General features: G+C 44.5%; 1 protein-coding gene and 1 long non-coding RNA gene across 6 annotated transcripts in view; one reads left to right on the forward strand and one right to left on the reverse strand.

The window, feature by feature from the left end:
- The window catches only part of FGGY (FGGY carbohydrate kinase domain containing), a 365,851-nt gene that overhangs the window by 153,637 nt on the left and 190,517 nt on the right, over positions 1-21,697 (reverse strand). For all 5 annotated transcript variants that reach the window (XM_039486503.1, XM_039486506.1, XM_039486502.1 and 2 more), the window contains one exon: positions 16,156-16,244. In XM_039486503.1, the coding sequence (XP_039342437.1) occupies positions 16,156-16,244 (89 nt within the window). The remainder of the gene's footprint in view (positions 1-16,155; positions 16,245-21,697) is intronic.
- Positions 10,389-21,675, forward strand: LOC120371055. The gene is made up of 3 exons (XR_005584123.1): positions 10,389-10,456; positions 17,653-17,754; positions 21,599-21,675. It is a non-coding gene; the product is annotated as an uncharacterized LOC120371055 (long non-coding RNA).

Raw genomic sequence — 21,697 nt, forward strand, 5'->3', positions numbered from 1 at the left:
CAAGGAAAGGGTTGCTTAAATACAGGCTCCTTTTCCTTGATGGAAAACTTTATCTTCTACTCACCCAAAATAAATGCAAATAACTATTATGGAAAAATGAAAGGTATAGGATCATTTTCTGTGGTGCAGTAATTTGTTTCTCCAAATCTTTCCTATGACGTACAAGGTTGCATTTAGAAGATGAAGGAATAAAAATGATGAACAAGAAGTGAATACATGAATTCTGATAGAAAGTGCTTAGGAACTTCTTACCCATCATTAGAAAGAAAGAACGAACCACTATCACACTGGGCGAGATCAGAGCTTAACAGCCAACAGAACCCACATTCAATCCCTGAGATCATTTTCCTGAAATAGAAAACTACATATGTTTCTCAAATTTCACATCAAGCCACTGCATAGCCCAAACGGCAGGGAACAGCAGAGCCAAGCCTGCCTTCGGGCTTGTGGGAGTAAGCACCAGAAAACAAGATGATTCTTTCACATCACCACATTCCTCATTTGCTATCTAAACTTACAAACACCCCTGTTGAACAGAATTTGTAGCAGGGTTGCTTATCAAGCAGCATTTACTTTGTCAAATTAAGACACATTGCCTCGGATTAGTGAGACTCCTTGAGTTCAAAATGACTTCATGCTTGGCTTACAGTTCAATGTCTCTGTGGCAAGCTGCCAGTAATACATCTACTACAGCTCCTGCCCCCACTCCTTTTCTATACTGACCTAGCTGACCTTTTCCTAAAGGCAAACAAGCACAATACAAATTTAAGGGCCTGGCGCTGTCACTGTTAATTAAGAACCCAAACACCTTTTTTTTAAAAATCTTTATAGAAGTAACCATTTACATAAGATGTGAATGTAAACCCTTGAAACATATTGAGAGAGCATATTTAAAGGTGTTAAAAACTTGGAATGCAATTTCATTCCACTGTACAGCTATAGCTAGGCATTACTAAGGCCCTACTAAGAGGAAAGATGTGAAGATCATTTGGAAAACACATCAGTTTCTCTTGCTAATGTTTTGTAAAGGACATTTATACTATAACAATAGCTAGCATTTTCTGTTTGCCTGTATGCTTCCTGGCAAACATTCACAATACATGTTAACAATGTTTATAACCAAGACACAAACAAAAGTCCTGCAAACTATTTAGCAACTAGAGGCTCCTAGGACACAATCTTTTAAAGGGACATGTCCACTTGAAATCTAGTCAATTTCTAAAAGTGAGTTAAGTCATGTCCTGTACTGCACCTGTCCTTGAGGCCCCAATTTGTGTGTGTATACAATCATATTTTCCTATTTTAAAGCATGTTTCTCTCCCCTCTTGCTGTGCATACAGAAAGAAGTGGAAAGTAACTGCCTATAAAAGGAGAAAACAGTGAAACTGGTTATATACAAATTGGTATCAAATGCACAAAATAAACAAGCTGAATAACTAGTAATAACTATTCCTCTTTAATTTCTTTCAGTTATAGACATCTTAGATGCTAGCTGTAATAGTAATAGGTGCAAACTTTCAGACACAGTGTGATTTTTAAGTTGACAATTTCCCTTTAAAGTTTTGATTCTTTCTTCAAACAGCCATGATACTGGCATAGAAAGAAACAGGAATAAAATGAACTTAATATAAACTTTTTAAAAGATGGGAGGAAAGTCTGGAACATGGAGAGAGACAAAACCTCTTTGCAGGGAGGTCTCAATTCTGCTCCCACTGAAACCAATGACAAAAATCTCAAATGATGTTGATGGAAGCAGGATTGTGACCATAAAACAGACATTCACTGCCAGGGTAATAAGTGCCTTGAAATACAAAAGGTCGATACCTTTAGAACTAACACTACTCAAGTAGCTAGAGTCTTGTTACTTTACATTTAATTTTCTTATTTTAAAATAGAATTTTCTGGTCCAGTTTGCCAGTTAAACAGATTTTGGTTAATACTAATGAGAAATTAAGGTGATTATTTTGACCATCATGAGAGCGGACTATATTATTCCAGAAATACAAAAGAAGCAAAGAATTACAGGGATGCATCCAATTCACCGACTCATCCAAAACTACTATGAAAGACTTCTTGAATATGGATAGGCCAAGGACAGAATGGACATGGAGCCTGAGCTCCACTCCCAACACTAATAATAATAAAAAATAGTAATAGCTAGCTATTATATCATGCTTTTCATCATCAGATCACAATGCTCTTTTAAAAGGAGGTCAATATCATGATCCTGGTTATACAGATGGGGAAACTGACGCACAGAGAGGGGAAGTGTCCTGCCCAAACTCACCCAGCAGGCTAGTAGCAGAGCCGGGAGTAGAACAGAGGTCTCCCAAGTTCCAGCCTATCCACCAGTCCACACTGCTTCCACTAGGCCATACTATAGATGCACACTTCCAGTAGGTCACACTACAAGTACAGTTATATAATGGACACAATTATCGCACACACTACCACAAAAAAAAAATTAAAAAATGGAGGGCTCATGAAAAGAAAAAGAAGTCCCAGCTTCCTCACAAAACAGGAGTCACCAAAACCCCTCTCCTCAATAATGAGGGCACTGCCACTCTTTCAGGCATAATACTTTTCTACCTTAGCTCCTTAGCATGTCCGTATGAAACATGCCACTGTTTCCACACTGGTGAACGGGGCAACTGAGGGTATGTCTACACTACGGGATTATTCTGACTTTACATAAACCGGTTTTGTAAAGCAGATTGTATAAAATCGAGTGCACGCGGCCACACTAAGCACATTAATTCGGCGGTGAGCGTCCATGTACCGAGGCTAGCGTCGATTTCCGGAGCGTTGCACTGTGGGTAGCTATCCCGTAGCTATCCCATAGTTCCCACAGTCTCCCCTGCCCATTGGAATTCTGGGTTGAGATCCCAATGCAAAAACAGTGTCGCGGGTGATTCTGGGTAAATGTCGTCACTCAATCCTTCCTCCGGGAAAGCAACGGCAGACAATCATTTCGCGCCCTTTTTCCCTGTCAGACGCCATAGCATGGCAATCATGGAGCCCGTTTTGCCTTTTGTCACTGTCACCAGGGGCGGCTCTAGAAATTCCGCCACCCCAAGCAGGGCGGTGCACCGCGCCGCTCGCGCCGCCCTTCCCCGGTCCCGCGGCCGGGGCAGAAGTGCCTGCGGACGGTCCCGTGGTCCCGCGGCTCCGTCCGAGCCGCGGGACCAGTGCACCCACCGCAGTCATGCCTGCGGGAGCTCAAGCGGAGCCACGGGAAGAGGGGACCCGCCGCAGTCATGCCTGCGGCAGGTCCGCTCGTCCCGGGGCTCCGGTGGACCTCCCGCAGGCATGACTGCGGGAGGTCCGCCGGAGACAAATTCCGCCCTGCCCCGACAATGTCGCCCCACGCGCCTGCTTGGCGCGCTGGGGTCTGGAGCCAGCCCTGACTGTCACTGTATGTGTACTGGATGCTGCTGACAGACGCAGTACTGCACTGCTACACAGCAGCATTCATTTGCCTTTGAAAGATAGCAGAGACGGTTACCAGTCATATTGCACCGTCTGCCATTGTAAATTGGCGATGAGATGACAGTTATCAGTCGTTCTGTACCGTCTGCTGCTATCATGGGTGCTCCTGGGGCTGGCCTCGCTGAGGTCGGCTGGGGGCGCATAGGCAAAAATGGGAATGACTCTCTGGGTCATTCCCTTCCTATGTTTTGTCTAAAAATTGAGTCAGTCCAGCCTAGAATATGGGGCAAGTGTACTAGAGAACCAGAGAGCACAGCCGCTCCGTGTCACAGCCCCAGAGATCCCGCAGAAATGATGAGCTGCATGCCATTCTAGGGGGTGCCCCTGCAACAACCCCACCCGTTGCTTCCCTCCTCCCCCAACCCTCCTGGGCTACCATGGCAGTGTCCCCCCATTTGTGTGATGAAGTAATAAAGAATGCAGGAATAAGAAACACAGACTTTTTAGTGAGATAAAATGAGGGGGAGGCAGCCTCCAGCTGCTATGATAGTCCAGGCAGGACATTAAAGGGTAGGGGGGGAGAGGAGACCAGCCTTCCGCTGCTATGATAGTCCAGGCAGTACAGAATCTTTTCTTTAGACATGATGGGGGAGAGGGGGCTGATGGAGCTCAGCCCTCAGTTGCTATGATGAGGATGGTTACCAGCCGTTCTGCACCATCTGCTGGGAATGACCAGGAGTCATTCCTATTTTTATCCAGGCGCCCCCAGCAGACCTCACCGAGGCCAGCCAGGAGCACTCACAGGATGATGACGAGGACGGATACCAGTCCTTTTGTACCGTACCGTCTGCCACCGGGGAGGGGAGGGGAGAGGATGCTGCTGTTTAGTGCTGCAGCACCCCGTCTACCAGCAGCATGCAGTAGAACATAGGGTGACATTGAAAAAAGGCGAGAAACGATTTTTTTCCCTTTTCTTTCGGGGGGGAAATTGACGACATACACCCTGAAACACCCGGGAAAATGTTTTTGACCCTTCAGGCATTTGGAGCCCAGCCAAGAATGCAAATGCTTTTCGGAGACTGCAGGAACTGTGGGATAGCTGGAGTCCTCAGTACCCCCTCCCTCCCTCCATGAGCATCCATTTGATTCTTTGGCTTTCCGTTACGCTTCTCACGCAGCACTGTGCTGAGTCCCTGCTGTGGCCTCTATCATAGCCGAGAATTTTTCAAATGCTTTGTCATTTCGTCTTCTGTAACGGAGCTCTGATACAACAGATTTGTCTCCCCATACAGCGATCAGAACCAGTATCTCCCGTACGGTCCATGCTGGAGCTCTTTTTGGATTTGGGACTGCATCACCACCTGTGCTGATCAGAGCTCCATGCTGGGCAAACAGGAAATGAAATTCAAAAGTTCGTGGGGCTTTTCCTGTCTACCTGGCCAGTGCATCCGAGTTCAGATTGCTTTCCAGAACGGTCACCAGGGGCCGGGGGCGCACGCCGCACCCGGGCGGCCGGGGGCGGCAGGCTGGGCGGGGGACCGTGGACGGCACGCAGTGCGTGCCAGAGCCACCGTCCACCGGACAACGGACCTGCGCCGCATGACTGCGCGGTGGTTCTGGCTGGTCCGCTGCCCGCGGACTCTCCGCCCAGACGCGGACGCGCGAGCGCTCAGCGCCCGCCGGACCCAGCGAACCGTGGGAGGGTCCAGGCAGCGAGCGCGACCAGCTGAACCCTCCGCGGTCATGCCGCCGAGGAGGTCGTCCGCTCCCGCCGCTCGGGGCGCATGATTGGATTGCTTGGGCAAATTTGTAGAGCCGCCCCTGACGGTCACAATGGTGCACTGTGGGATACTGCTCGGAGGCCAATACCGTCGATTTGCGGCCACACTAACCCTAATCCGACATGGCAATACCGATTTCAGTGCTACTCCTCTCGTCGGGGAGGAGTACAGAAACCGGTTTAAAGAGCCCTTTAAATCGATATAAAGGGCCTCATTGTGTGGATGGGTGCAGGGTTACATCAGTTTAACGCTGCTAAATTCGGTTTAAACGCATAGCGTAGACCAGGCCTGAGCTAGTCTCAGATGATCACGTTCTGAATTCACTAAAAGCATGGAAAACTGGGACAGTCACGAAAGGGAGTGGAAAAGCAGCAAAGAGTCCTGTGGCACCTTACAGACTAACAGACGTACTGGAGCATGAGCTTTCGTGGGTGAATGCCCACTTCGTCGGGTGAATGAAAGGGAGTGGGTCTCTCTCTTGGTTTGGAAAAGGTTCAGTCATAGGGCAGCATACTGTCGCCTCTGGCACAGGAAGTTCACGGACACTTTGTCCTACTTAAGAAATTAAAATATCATCCCTTGTTCCCTAAGATAAATTCCCCTTTTCCCCAAATGAGTCTGTGTCTGAAGTCCTGGGTTTCATTTTATAAACAGAACCCCAAACCCCAGCACAATCGAGGATATTGCCTCTGCCACATGGGCCATGATGCTAATCAGTGCAGCCTTGTAAAAGATGCCCAGGCCCTTTTTTTTCCAGAGAGAAGCCTGATATTTAGACCAGGCATCTTTTGAAGTTGGCACAGAATGTAAACAAAGAGAAGCTGAACACCAGAATCCCAGCCAAGGAGTATTCATTAGTCATCATGGCAGTGCTGGGAAGGAGGGGGAGGGAAGTTGACCACAAGACTCTGAGCTGATCCAGTTACTGCATCTTATTAACCCCCTTAAAAAGACACACACTCCTCTAACAGAATCATTTCACTCTCACCAGCCTGTTTCTTCTAATAAATTCTCTAACAAGCACCAATTCCCCCCCACAAACGCTCTCTCTTTCAAGTTTTCAGCACTGAACTATCTACCGACCTACATGTGGTAGTCAGTATAGACCCCCACTACCTTGCCTTGAATGGATTTATCCCCACAACCTGTCTGTGAGGTAGGGAAGTGCAATTATCCCCATTTTACAGGGGAGGAAATGAGGCACAGAGACTAAGTGACTTGCCCAAGGTCACATGAGAAGATTGTGGCAGAGCAGGGGCTTGACCCCCCAGCTCTTCTAAGTCACTGACTAGTACCATAACCACTGGATCATCCACTCTCCTGTTTTACTAATAGCTTCCATTGTTCCAAATAAATCGGGAGATGGATACTGCCTTCTGTTACACTGGTGCACATCTGAATTAACTCCAGTGATGCCAAAGGAGTTATTTTGGGGTTAATGCTGTATAACAGAGCAGAATCTGACCCTAATGTTGTGCAAATGTTATAAAAGGGTCAGATCCCCAGTTGGTGTAAACTGACAGCAATTCCAGTTTACACCAGATGAGGAACTGATCTCAGGTATTCAATAGCATGATCTCAAGAGAAAGAAAATCTATCTCCTTTCAGTCTGGTCTGTTCACAGGAATTTCTGTTTTTTTAATATATATTATATACATAATAAATCTAATATTACTTGACCATGTCTCACCAATAAAGACCACAAACATCTGCCTTTGGGTCTGTGTAATGTAGACAATGCCCATAAATGTACGAATCAGCTTCTTATAGAAATTATTTTATTTGGGCCAGGTTCGGACGCTACGATCTCTGTGAGGAAACCACCTGCAGATAATCTCTCTTCCCCCACACAGAAGGGAAAATATCAACTGCCTGCATGGCAACATCTTCTCTTCCAGAGACTCCAAGGGGCCAGTAGCTAGAGAGTAATGAAGCAGGGTCTCTCTGCAGGACTTTAAAAAAAAAAAAAGGCTGATCAAATTTTGTGTTAACCATTTTGTCTGAATGAACCATGCAGACTTTCAAATGGGATCTGAACCTTAGGTCTCTTCATCCCATTCTAGACTTCTCAAGTTCTTACTTTCACTTTCCCAGCGTTTCTACCTTCCTCTGTACAATAGGTGACTGTATTCTTTCTTTTACAAGCACACCCTGTGCCACGTTGGACACAGTCCATCTCTGTTATGGATCAGTTGATATTCTTAACTATGATTCCAAATCCTGTTCCACAGCTTTAATTTTTTTTTAATGGTTCATCTTAAGCCAAATAAATCCATTGGAGCCTCTACCTTTCCAATGAGTGAATTGCTTGTAATTAGAGATGTCCCTGAAGCAAAATCCTGGATCAGAACACCCCTGATGTGGAAATGTGGATATGGATCCAGATCTGACTTTGCAGCCCAGTCCCATTCTTGTTTGTGTTGCAGTCCTTAACGAGATTTCAGAAGCATGCAGAAGAGGGGTGTATCTCTGACAACAGTTCTCCATCCATAATACAGTCACCTGTAGCTGGACCAATTGTGCATGGAAGATTATTTTTTAAGCTACCTTGACTCAAAACACCATATAAAGAAAAAGTTAGAGGTAATAGGTGGAGGAGGGTGGTGGTGAGTCATACTCACCATGAGTAAAAGTGCTGAGCCTTTGAAGAGCATTACTAACACATCTGAGAAAAACAACTCTCTCCTCCTCCTCCCCCCTCCCCCCCAATAGCTTTGTTGAAACAAGCCAGGTGAAAATCTAAATGTCAAGACTGATGCCCAATCTTTCTATATTAAAAAAGTATCCATACAATTTTTTAAGGTAGAACCCAGCTGGGGAAACACATCAATCCTACGAAAAGCAGCACTGCATATCATTTAGAACAAAGGCCTTATTTTTCATTGTTCCTAAGTAAGAATCTTAGAAAATGAATCCATTTTTGTATAAGGAAAATCCCAGACAATAATCCTCTGTGAACAGCTGGAGTTTACTGGAAACCTCTAAAAATACAGCAATTTTGAACTCGTTCTATGCAGCTACTGGATGCATGGTGTCTATCATCAAGACAACTAGTGACAAAAGGTAGTTGTTCAAATCTCAGAATATATGTTTGAGCTGCCTGCCTTCAGGTACATAAGGATATTTCTGTGGATTTTATGTAGATCCATAGTACAACTCGTAGATATGCAGTGAGGAGGATTCAAAGCCAAAGTTATACAAAATTTAAGCTTCCAAACACACTGAACTGTTTAAGTACACAGTTCCCTGACCCTGCAAAGATTTATACATGTGATTAACTCTACACACTGTCAGTAGGCCCACGGAAGCCAAAGGGGCTATTCACAGTATGTAACGTACGTGTGAAAGTCTTTGAAGAATCAGGGCCTCAGGCCTGTACAAATGGTAATGAAGCAGGAGCAATGGGGTGCGTAGAAATGGAAACATTTCGCAACAAAAATCCCTTCAGGATCATAGTTACTCTACCAAGGTATCCATCAGCAAAAACTTACAAGATTCCTCCTTTATTGTGGCCGAGTTCGGCCACTTTTACTCACACTGACTAGTACTGTGCCTCACTCTTAGTAGACCCACTGAGAAAGGGTGCAAGAATCTGGCCCTCGGTTTGTTCGCACTTGCACAGCACTTGGAACATATGAAGTACACAGTACATTTGGAGTATACACCAGTATTCTACAGTATCATTCATAACAATTGGTGAGATTCGGCCCAGCACAGACTTCACAACCCAGCAGAAGATGGGCCCAACACAGCTTTAAGCCACCCCGGTGCCCTCCCAAGTCTGGAGCAGAACCGAGTGTAACTCAGACAACTCTGGAGATCCAGCTAACTTACAGCAGCCTGTCGCCAGCTGATTAGGGACAGCATCATTGCTGAGAAACTCCATAGCATTACCCCGACATAACATTCACACTCAAGCCTTGTCCCTAGCATGCCTCTTATGACCGGGTTTAGAAATGGAATCTTGATGACAACCTGATGTTGTCCTCCTTAGTTCTTGCACTTGGAGAATTCTCCTATCTGGATCTGGGGAGTTTAAGACTCTTTTTCTGCCTCTTCCAGCCTCTTTACCTGGTGCACAAGGGCTGGAGAGGAGGCTGCAAATTTCACCCAATAAGCTTACAACAGCATTACTATAGTGCTTGGACCATCGGAGTAGAACATTGTGGTTTATTTATAAGAGCTCTCTACCCTCGCATTATTGTTATTTGTATTGCAGTCATGTCTAGGGGGCCCAGTAAGCGACTGGAGGCCCATTGTACTAGACACTGATCACAGAAAGACTGTCCCGGCTGCAAAGAACTCACAATTTCTTATCTAACAAAAGACGACAGGCAGATGTAACAAAGAGATGGGAGAGCACCAGGTAACAGTAAGAGGACTATGTTTAGTGTAGTAAGCAGTGATCACAGCAAACCACCAGCCTTCCTACAGTCTAGCGTTTTGTGGGAAATCACAGCAGCGGTGAGTTTTAAGGAGTGATTTGAAGGCAGACACAATAAGAGGCTTTAACACATAAGGGCAGCTTTGTCATCTCGTTATCCTGGTTTCCATCAATCTTCCTCACTACTTCAGCAGCAGTTGTTACCAAACATTTGGATCCATCAGGTATTACAAGCAGGATGGCTGCAGACACAGTGTAACCCTTGCAATTTAATCGGATCATTTGTTTCCCCAAGAGACTTAAGGATTAGTCAGCATGACAGTGAAATTTTCCTTTTAAGTCTGGGGGCAGACTGTGTTGTTCTTTCCCATCTGCTCTCCCAAGCTGCAGAAGGCTGGAGGTTAAGTGATCGTGTTACCAAAAAAAAAAAAACCCCACAAGGGATAGAAATATTTTATTTAAAAACTTTCTGCCAACACTATCCAAGAAGAGGGTGAGTGGCCCAACTCTTGTACCCCCTAAACTGGCGACATGACTGTCATTAAGAGAGATGATCGCTGGCTCAACATACTAAACGCCGGTGACTTGATCCTCCTATTTTCAAAGCTGTTAGTCTGTATCCTAGTGGGGTCAGGTTAAGATTGAATTACAGCACAAGCAGCTAGTTTCTGGGTCTGAATGTGCCAGACAGGGAGGACTGTTGTTCCTCAGAGGAAGAGAACATTTAAAAAAAAAAAAAAAAAGGGCAGATCTCTTTTACACAGAGTGTGACTGCCAACATTGAAAGCGGGAGGGAGAAAGGAGGCCTGGGAGTACTGTAACTTGATGCATCACTGCTATGGATTTCTCTCCTCTTAACAAGGTAAAAAATAGCTTTTTTAACACCCACCCCCCCGTTTGCAACCATCTCCCTCATTTAACAATGATCTGGAAATGCTGTGTTTCAAGAATTTCCCTATGTTAGAGTTACACACAGTGTTCAGTTAATACACGGAGTGCACTCTCTTTAGCTTCCCAAGTCTTTACAATGCTGAGAACATGTCACGTTTTACTTATGTATTTTTTTAAAGTATTAATCATCTGGCCCCGTGGCCTAGTGGCAGAACCCAGTGTGTTTGGGGAAAAGGGGGGGGTTGAGTCCCACTCTGCTCTCTTACTCACCAGGTTGTCAGAGGGTGAAGTACTACAGAGGGCACTCACACCCCAATGAAAAATAGCTCAAAATTATCCTCTCCAGCTTGCTAGGTAGAATCACTGGAAGACTGCAAGGACTTATGGCCAGGTAAAGGGGTAGCACCAGGCACATATCTTCTGTGCACCCAGGAGCTCTAGGAGGAAGCCCGTCTCACAGTGCTATCTATGGGGTCGTGGGTCCTGCCCTGTGCCACACTCCTGGGCAGGAACAATGCGAGGGAGGGGCAGAAATGGTCACATGCCCCTCCCTAGACGCCCTGGGGGGGGGCACATTCCAAAGGGGTGGGGAGTTACAGCTGTGCTCAGGTACGTGCCTCAGGTCAGGAGAGTGCCTTCCTGTGCTCTGCGGCTGCTTGCCCTGCCCTGCCCTGCCCTGGTGAGCTTCTTTCTTGCATCAAGGGGGGCAAAATGAGAGGGAGGGATGGAGCAGGGAGGAAAGCGGGGCTGCTAGGGACACTGGGAATGACCGTGGGGGATTATGGGGGGCCAGCATAGGCCAGGGCTGGGAGTCGGGGGGTGGGGTGGCCGCAGCAAGGAAACGGCCCCGTGGGCCTGGATGGATAGGCATCTGGTATTTTTTAAAAGATTGAAACAAAGAGAAGCACCGAGGACCTCTCTGGCTTGTAGGGAAAGAGTGGGGTAGAGTCTGTATGCAGTGGTAGCCCAGGGGCGAATGCTTCCCCACTCACTCCATTGCCCTCCCAGAATCCCAGGTCAGAATTAAAATACCCTGGATTTCCTCCCTCACATGATGAATCCATTAGGATTCATTGTGGTAGGACCACAATTCCCAGGGATTTTCTGTTCAGGCCATCGTGTCTGCAGACAAGCGAACTTCACCTTGCTAAGGCCCCTACTATTGGGGTTGACAAGAGCGGCTCAAGGCCATGGGCCAGCTGAGTTCTCTGGGCTGGGGTGTAACTGCCGGAGCGCTCTGGTTGGATGCTCAAGTGGTTTGAACTGGGACTTTCTAACACGCCCAGGGCCCCTTCCTTGTCTCCTTGCCCCTCTTCTGAATGGGCAGGTCTAAGCTGGGGAAATAGGCAGTGTTTAAAAACGTGTTTCCTAACCTGCTTGAACTATCACGTTTTTCAATACAACCTATTTCCTAGTCTAGACGGGGGGGCCAATGTCATAGCCCCACATTCCATTCTTCCCTCAGGTATAGGCTTTACAGAGGGAAATTGATCTATTGTATAGTAAGCAGGGCTGTGGGTGTGTTTTCCAGCAATGTCTCTTTTGGTTTTCATTATTCACCCTCTCTCAGGACCTTGAGACAGAAGCAGTTACCAACTGTAGCGTCCTCTGAGAGCCACAAACCCCTCTCCTGTTTTTGCTGGGAGTGTGATTTGTAGCTAATGCTGGAAGAGCTGTACAGCATGTTTAGCTGATGGCCTCTTTTCACGCGATGCCCTTAGCAGCACATTCCGAGGTGGCACCTCATTTCATATCTAAAGTCTTTTGACTGAGGAAGTTTGGGACAGGTCAGGCGGTTTGTCTGCATTGGCACTCTGGTTTCTGTAGGTCTACAGCGTATGTGCCCTATTCCCAGAGTAGCATTTTGGTGGTCTTGCTATGTACCAGGAGAGCCACTTCCAGCTCATATTGGAAATACAGAAAGTAGCGCTGATGGCAATGGTTTCACTGCAAAGAGTTTGCCAAGAAAGGATAAGGACAAAGTGGTGTTAGCTGCTTTCTCCCACCAGGTGCAAAGTACACAACAGGTATGCAGTGATCCTGAGTGTCACCTTACTGCATCCATCCCTGCAGTGGCTGAAAGTTACATTCTATCACACTACGTGGATACCTAATAGGGGCTTATAAATTAGAAGCTGTGAAAATACTGTATACAGAGTGGGGTAGTAGAAGGTATGCTGTATTGTATACACTGGTGGGTTGGAAGGTATGGCATATTGTGTACAGGGGGGTATGGGAAGGTATGCTATACTGGACTGTATACAGTGAGATATTGAAAGATATGGCATATTGTTGCACTTTGAAAACTAGGGATATAATTAATCTGTTGCAATTCCCCTGACTCCAGTGAAATTACACCAGGGATAAAATTGGCCTAGTAGATTTAATTCTTTTTTCTGTACTGCTGCAAAAATATCTTATGGCTTATATTGTTCCAGAAATCCTCAGCAACATACAGTTAGTTATTGTTTGTTCCCTGCACTTTAGTGCAACAAAAACTAAAATGAAAAGAGCGATTTAAGGCTTAAGCCATAAAGGAAGCAGGTCAAATGTACAATTGAACTGACTGAGCAACACAATAGGTGTCCCAAAGCTGGGCTGCTAAGGAGAACCTGGTGTCTTGTGGAGAGATGCAATAGATCTGCTCTGCTCCCAAAGCCAAGCAGAAAGTAGCAGGTCAGCGGTGATGAGGAGGTAAACCTGGTCTAAGATGATCAAACCACTATCCGTCCCTGGTATTACAGACCGAGGGGCAGCTCTCTGCTTACGCAGCACAGAGTGAACTTGCAACAGCCAAAGGAATCGCCCCAGTGCCAGTGATGGTTCTACTGCCATCTGCATCTACTGTGCTGGAAACCACTGCGTGGCACAAGGGAAAGCAAAGGCTTCTTAGAGGCAAGGAGGAGACACAGCATGTGAGGGAAGGGGAGGAGGCAGAGCTAGGTTCTGATATACCCAGTTCTCAGCTGGCTCAAGGTCCTTGGGGGATCTTTCCACTTGGGCACAGTGAAGAATTAAGCCCAAATCGCTGAAATAAGCATCTTGGCCTGGTATCCCCATTTATATAGCTGCTGTTACAGGAAAACAGTCTTACATTTTTAGCCCATGGCTGGTCTTTTAAAATAAGTGTAGCACAGCACAGACTCACCCCGCGGCACCTCCTGTGGGTCGTCCTCGGGAATTAGCTCTTTGACCCAGGAGTGCCCTCTGCAGGCCAATGATCCACTTGCTGTTGGCCCCTCGTGTCCCTCCCAGGACCCCGGTGCCCTTATCTCAGGGTTCTGCCTCCTGCAGTACCCCACAGTCTTACTGGGTTTCCCCACCCCCTATCCCCACGTTGCCTCAGTCGTGGCTACTGCCAGTCTCTGTTTAGCCCTTGCGCCCTGGGGCAGATTGCTGTCTATCAGCCAATCATCACAGGCAACAAGGGGTTTGGACTGGCTGCCTTTACCCACCCTCCGGCTGCCCCTCTGCAAGCCCAATACCTAGGAGGCCTAGAACTAGGCCCTGCAGCCCGGGGAGTTGCTGGCCTAGGGCTTCCCAGCTCCTAAGGCCTTTCCCCTGCCCTGCCTCCCTCTAGGTCCCCTGGGTGAGTTCCCCAGCAGCCAGGCCTATCTCCCTCTCAGGTCAGAGTGAGACTGCTCCCTCTCGCTTCCCTGGCCTTCTTATAAGGCCCAGTTGCTTAGTTTGGGGTGTGGCCCCAGCTGCAGCCACTTACCCCAATCAGCCGGGGTTTTACTCCCTTGCCCAGCCCCAGCCCTCTGCAGGGCTTTTCCAACCCCTTCTGGGCTGGAGCAGGTGTTCACCCCGCTACAATAAGTAATACAGAAGTAAAGCTGGATCAGATGTCTCATTGGTTTGATGGGGATATAGCAGCTCAAGGGCATAAAACATTCTCATTCACTTTAGCAGGGTTCAAAGCCAGCTAGATAGCAAATCAATGACACATTTTTGTACACCGTCTGAGCAAGACCTTGCTAATTTGCGTCTAAGTCCCCATTCTATTGTCCCAATTGCACCACCATAATCTTTAAATTGTGCCCCCTTACTATCAGCAGTTACTAGTCGCCTAGGCTCACAGATGTGCCTATGAAGCACAACTAAGACCATAATTTTTAGCATTCTGTGAGCAGATGGAAAAGAACAGTAGTATTTCCCTACTAGTATCAGCCAGAAAGTCGGTGGCCGGAAGTGAAAGTCATGCATACTTTCACAAGGCACTGCCATGCGCGATAGCCCTGTTTGGAACCTTGGGATTCATGCTCTTGACACTAGTGCAGGTCAGACATGCTGTGGGGCAGCTGAGAGGGAAACTTCAGACTACAAGCTCTTTGGGGCAGGGACAGTCTTTTTGTTGAGTGTTTGTATAGTAAAATGGGGTCCTGGCCTATGACTGGAGCTCATGGGAGCTACCGCATGATAAGTAACAAGAATACTAAGTAAGTTCTTACGATAAATAATACTCTTTGCCAGGGGTTGGTTGGTTCATTTGGTTTGTTTTAAACAAACCTGGTACTGGTCCACTCGTGGAAGTGAGATTCTTGACAACTGGTGGCTTGTCTTAAGTAAATGGAAAGAGAGAAAGTCCTAACCTGAACGCAAAAAGGTGGGGGGCAAGGGAGACCTGCCCTACATTCCCGGGGAGGCTCAGGGTACAACTATGCTGAAAGAAAGAAAAAAAAAAAAGACCGGGGGCAGTGAGTCTCAGAGCCTGGATCCACTGACTCGGGTTCACACTATGGGGATAAAAACATTCTGACATTCTGGCTTGGGCTAGAGCCCGGGCTCAGACTCTCCCCCAAACTGGATTTCAGAGCCCGGAGTACAGCCTGAGTCAGAACATCTACAGTGGCATTTTTAGCCCTATAGCACAAGCCCGAGTCAGTTGACCCAGGCTCCGAGACTCACTGTTGTGGGTCTTTTTTTGCAATGTAGACATACGCTTAAACTATGCTGGGCCTGGTTCTCCTCTTACACTAGTTTGACATAGTTACAACTCCACTGACTTATACCACCCTGAAAGTAGAATCACACCTTATGTATTTTTTAAATAGCTAGTATTGTATCTTACTAAACTTTCAAAAGTATTTGTACATCTGTGGTGTAATTCTCTCTTTAATCAGGATTTTAAGTAATTTTTCTCAAGGCAACACTATTAATCGCTCCCTACAATATATATAACACACTCTGATATTTGAGGTTAAAGTAATAAAATATGTGCTTTTCTGGGATTCTTTTGGGAGTGATTTTATACCCATTGTTCATTTTTAACAAGATTTATTAGATCTCACACAGACTGAAAAAAAATGTTTTGTTTGGGGGTTTTTTGGTCAAAAACTGCAGCAATTTCATTTGTCAATGAAAAAAAATTTCAATGGACTACAACTTGAAATAGGTAAAGCAATCTTGCTTATGTTCCAAAAATGGAGCACAAGGCCAATTAACTGATGGTTGTAGCAACATACTATATCTGAGGATTACAGCGCTCACAGGAACGACTGTGTTCAGGAATGTACACTGGAAGTCGGAGATAGGTTCAAGATGTTTCTGAATAGGCTAAATCACATACAGATGTACATACAGCATGTCCAGTCAAAATGATTTAAGGCAGAAACATGCACAGGAAAAATAGATGAAGAAAAACAAATCATGCAGTTATAATTAACATACCTTGCAGTGACACCTGTTGCTTTCCATGATAAGAAATCTGGAAGATCAAAGAAGTAGCCTGCCTTTTCCCAGCAAGACTCTCTCAAGTTCTGACAAAATTTAAAAAGAAATAGACGTGAGTTGCAATCATGGTCTGCCTTCATTTTTAAAAACAAATTCTAAGTCACCTGCCAGTTACCAAAAAAACCCAACATTTTTTCCTAACATAAAACTCTGAGCATGCCGCTCTTCAACCTGTGATTACTCCACTGACTTTAAAATGATTTACTGGCGACAGTGTTGGCTTTTCCACTTGCCGGATGGTGCTAATGAGAACACAGTTTTCCCAAATTTGGGTTTACAGAGGCATCCTTTTAAAAATGACAGTGTGGAGCCTTCACCTGCTAAAATTAACAGCAATTTCCCCTTTGGAGCGCCACTATATCAGTCTCCTTTTAAATTCAAAATGCAAGAAGAAAAATAAAATAAATCGAGTGCAATAACCAAGGCAAATTCTAGCAAATACTCTTAGCAGGAGTGTGGTCCCTGCAAGCCCAGGACTGTAGTATGGCGTTGCCAAATTACTAAAGACCTCCCCGCCAGGCTTGATAGTCTACAGAGAACCCCAAACTGTAGTCGATCACTTGCTGGTCTATCTGCAGAGAGATGGCTGTTCTCTTTGTTACCAGCTTCTAAATTTAAGACGACAACGGCTAAAATTAACAAAATATTTTCTCAATATTACTTTTCCATGTAAGCAATCATTGTACTTGCCATCAAGATGTCAAATGATAAAGAATGGGTGAGGATGTGGTCTGGACAATTGTGACTCGGAAGGGAGTTTTCCCAGGAGTTGGTCTCTATTAAGATGTGGTATATACTATGAAAAAAGTGCAAGAATCACTGGCCTACAATATATAATGGCCCTGACAAGCGGCCACTTATCAATCTATCAAATTGTAAGTAACACAGTAACGAAACCATTACCATAACTTACTGCTGCCAAACCCAAGCGTTCAAAAATCATGAGTCAGGCCTTTAAAATTGTGAGTTGGCTTTAAACAACAAAAAATCCCACAAGATTTTTTTTTTAAATAAATTGTGGGCCTTTTTGTTTGCTTCTTTCTTTTTTAGCCTTTTTTTCCTAAAAACAGGAGGTCTTGAAAATTACTTTTTTTTTTGTAATGACAGCTGAGATTCTCATGTAATTACATGACTCCCGGAACTGGGACTATATGTAAAACATTAATTATTAAGAGACTCACAATAAAATCATGAGAGCTGGAGAAAGTGATAATGATGAAGAAATAGTCATATGCAGGTAGACTTGGAGGCTTAGGGTGCTGTAGATTGGACAGAGGTGCTTTGGCAGAGCTGCGTGGAGATGTTTAAAAAAAACAAAAACACTTACCTTCACTATGCTTAACTTTTAGGAGTGCCATGCGACTTCAAAAATGTAGTAAAGCATAAGTACCAATAGTAATAAATATAATTACCATTTTCTTATTTGTATTACAGTAGCTTCCAGCTTCCCCAACCAGGATCAGGACCCAATTGTGCTAGGCATGTACAAATATAGTCCCTGTTCCAGAGAGCTTATACTCCAAATAACTATAAAAGGTACTTACAGTTTAACTAACTTTGTGTTCAGCACAGCACAGTACTATAATCTTTTGACTCCATTTGTTATGTGATTGCAAATTTAAAGTCTCAAAAAGTTATTGGGGTTGAGTCTGTAAGGCCAATAATATAGGAAAATGTCATTTCAGAAATTAAGATGTAGCCAGGTAAACAATGAAAACAAGAGCATCATTTTGGTTTTGGATCATCCAAAGAATCCAGCTCCATGTTCTCTGAGGTTTCAACCCTTTAGAGGTCTCAGGAAGTACTGTACTCCTATTGAGGCCTGAAAACAAAAGCTTCAATCACAGCCTTCAATCATAAAAAGCACTAGTGTTGGATGCCTATTTCAGACCACTTTCCTCCCAGACATGTATGGCTGCTAGTCATTAACTGCGCATTTGCCTCCATGGCTAGAATTTGGCCCTTTATATTTTAATTCAAAAGGCTAGTCAGCCTGGCTTTTTTGACAACATAAACCCTGAGCTACTGGTAAAAGTAGGATTTCTGTCTTGTAATCTTGTGTTTATGAAAATAGACACCAGGCTAGGATTAATCATGTAACTCAAACAAACCCAGCTATTCAGCAAAGAGAGTCACTGAATCCTGATTTCATTATTTCATGAATCCCCAAAAAGTTACAAGTTAGCAACCCTATGGGTGTTTCATGGGTGTCCAAATGATTCATCCTTTGTCATGTTGATGCTATGTCATTACTAGCTAGCACAGACAAAAATCATATCATGCCCTGATGCATTTTTCAAATGAGTATAAACATCTCCATATTCTCTACACTTGTTGAAGTTCACTATTTGATTTTCACTCCCAGACAAGGAATCCACAACCACATTAAAAGCATTATGGAAAAGTCCCAAGTACATTCTCAATGCCATATTCATATCCTGCGACTCATCCTCCAAACTCACGTTTAAAGAAAATAAATTCAGTCCCTGTGTTTTCTTGGGGCTCCTCTAAACTCTCCTCCACTCATTGTTCCTTTCTTCATGCCCAAACCATAAACCACAGTTAATCCTCTTTCTGAGACTGTCACAGAGGACCCTATAAACACCATTTCTGAAACTGCTTGGGGTGACACATTTGAACAATATGAAGCTATCTCCTCCCTTGGGTGTTTACCTTGCTGCCTCTTCAGCATTCTTAGCACCTTATGGGAAGGGGAGAGAGAGAGAGAGAGAGAGAGAGAGAGAGATTGGGAAAACAGATCAACCCTAGCTCTTTGGTACAGCAATACTGCACTGCCACTGTGTCTACACACCAGCTTCCATCTTTGAAACAAGAGTCCCATGTCTCTTTCTTTAAAAAAATAGTTTTTCAAATGGAAAACGATGGACTGGTATCTGTGGCAGTAAAGACTACAATCCACTATTTATCCACAGAACCAGTGTAATAGTCAAAGCTTCCTCACATTGCCTTGCCAGCGTGCTTCAGCCTGGACTTGGAGGGTTTGCTTGTCAGGTGCGTGGCTAGGTCTCAATTGAGTTAATTTGTCCCTGGTGAATGTTTGCTTTTTAATGCTGATGAATATGTTATGCTTAAGTATTAAGTGAGCACCTAGAGCTCTTGCACAGGGGCATCGTTTTTTACTATTGCTTAAGCCTAAACTCAATAAAATAGGCTACCAAACACGTACTAGATGGCACAGACTCTGAGCCATTACCAATATGGTTAGCGTTTGAAACAGTGATAAGGTGGGGAAAGGCTTTGTATCTCATATCCCATTACCGCCCACCTGCATCATTAGAATCCCAATGGCCCTGGGATTGATTAGAGGTGGGCCAGAAGCAAAAATCCCAGGTTCAAACCAGCGTATCGATCTAAATTCCTTGGCTGCCCATCATCTCTAAAAGTGGGCTATATCAAAGGCCCACGTTCAAACATCTAAATTTGGAATGCATGAAATCGAGGTTTTAAATCAGAACTCCGTGACTTGAGCACGCCCTTACTGTACACGACGTTGGCTTACTTTCTGGCAAAGCCAGAAAGCTGTTCAGCCACCTAAAACAGAGAGAACAAAAAAAGCCATCTGTAAAAACAGCGACTCAGAGAACATGGATCAAGGAGCCATTGCCCTGCGACCACCAGCATACCAGCCATTTGCCTTCCCTCCATGACCAAGCATGGTTCATTGCTGTGCATTTCCTTCTCTATTTGGCTGGTTATTGCAAGCAAAGGGTGGACAGAAGGAATAAGTCTAAAAAGGAAGAACTGAACAGTAACATCTAGTGAGATCCTTGGGCAATCTGCCAGAAAAAGTAAAAGAAGAATGATTCAAGAACCATCAGTCTTTGGTTATTAATTGCAAAGGAATTATACCCTGGCAGTTTGCTCTATGAGGCAATTCTTGCCAAAGGGAGGATCTTCTTTGCCTGTATTCCCCATACAATAAATGAGGTGTGAAAGAAACACCTCAGAATAGATGCATTTCATTTGGACACAATTACAAAAGAAGCGCTTACTCCCAATCCACCCCGCCCTGAACCAGAATATGCTACAGCACCACTGATTTAATGGGGCGAGTATTTTTTAGAAATAATTTAAATGAAATGTCATTAATCTAAAGAAAAACATGCCAACCGTCCTTTGGTTTTTGGCACAATCCACAGCAAAATATTCCAGACAGAAATAAATAAATATGGAATTTTCTTCTGCTACCTCTGAAAAGAATGCACAATACAAAAATTCTGTATTGCAAACATTGCAAACAAATTTCACTCCAAATTTACATTATTTTGTTTTGTTCATGTTCACCTTTTTTGTTTTGTTCACTTCCACAAACATTTATTGAGTTTTTCTGACAAATTCAAAGTTGCATGCATAAGTATTCATAGAAACCAAATTTTAAATTCGCATGCATGCATATCCATCCCAGAAGTACTTGTTGTACTCATCCGATCAGGGAACAGAAACAATACCATGCAATTTAGCTGACCAAGCACAACTAACCGATACAGCTTGAATAGTGAAACCTCACAGAGTACTGTTTGTGACCACTGCAGAGTTAAATAATGCAAGAACATTTGTCAAATATTTTTTAATAATAAGTAAATGTGAGGAAAGAGTCTGTTTTCAGACTGTCTGCAATCAGAAAGAGAGGCTGATTTTAACCTTTAATGTGAATTGGGAATATAAGCCAGGAATATTTATAGTACTTCCAATGAGGTTTACATTTAGAGTTATCTCACTGACCTAATCAGAAGTTTTTTTGCCTTGTTTATCCATCATCTAAAAAAGCATTCCTGTATATTTCTGAGAAGAAAATTAGTCGTTCTTCCCATTTCTATCTCATCCCTAATGCTCACAGCAAGCACATTTCAAAGTCAAGTGTGCAATTATTTATGGAAACCCAATTTTAAAAATCACATGACAACCCTAGAGACTGAACTCTTGTTTACAACAGAACAGGTGCTCCACAGGCAAGAAACAAGTGAAGTGCCCCACAATCCCCTATGAATTTGCTTTCACCATGTTCTACCAAGGCCACTCTATAGGTTTGGAGTAGTTCAGTCTGATTGCCCATTCATTCCTTGGCCAGGCAGCTGAGACACAAATAAAGGTTCCATTTCATCCCTTATGTGGTGTCGGTTTTGTGACACGGACACCTGCTTGCTGGGAACTTGGTCAAGACCCCCCCACAAATAATTCCACACAGACTACCAGCCATCAGATGGTGAACTCATTCAGTTACTACTAAAATAGACTGCATTTGAGCCTGTGATCTAGAAGTGAGAGGTCCTATACTGCATCACCAGACTCACCCAGAGCCTCAATGATTCAACCTTTTGTTAATCCTTTTTCTTGTTTTCCCCTTTTTCTTTGTTCCAAGTGAAAGTGCGGAATACATTAAGAGGGAGACCATGGGCCATGAAGACTCTGAATATGAGAATGGAAGTTTGAGAGGAAAACAAATCCCACAAAATAAAAG

This window comes from Mauremys reevesii, linkage group 8, assembly GCF_016161935.1.
Source record: "Mauremys reevesii isolate NIE-2019 linkage group 8, ASM1616193v1, whole genome shotgun sequence".
Lineage (NCBI taxonomy): Eukaryota > Metazoa > Chordata > Testudines > Geoemydidae > Mauremys > Mauremys reevesii.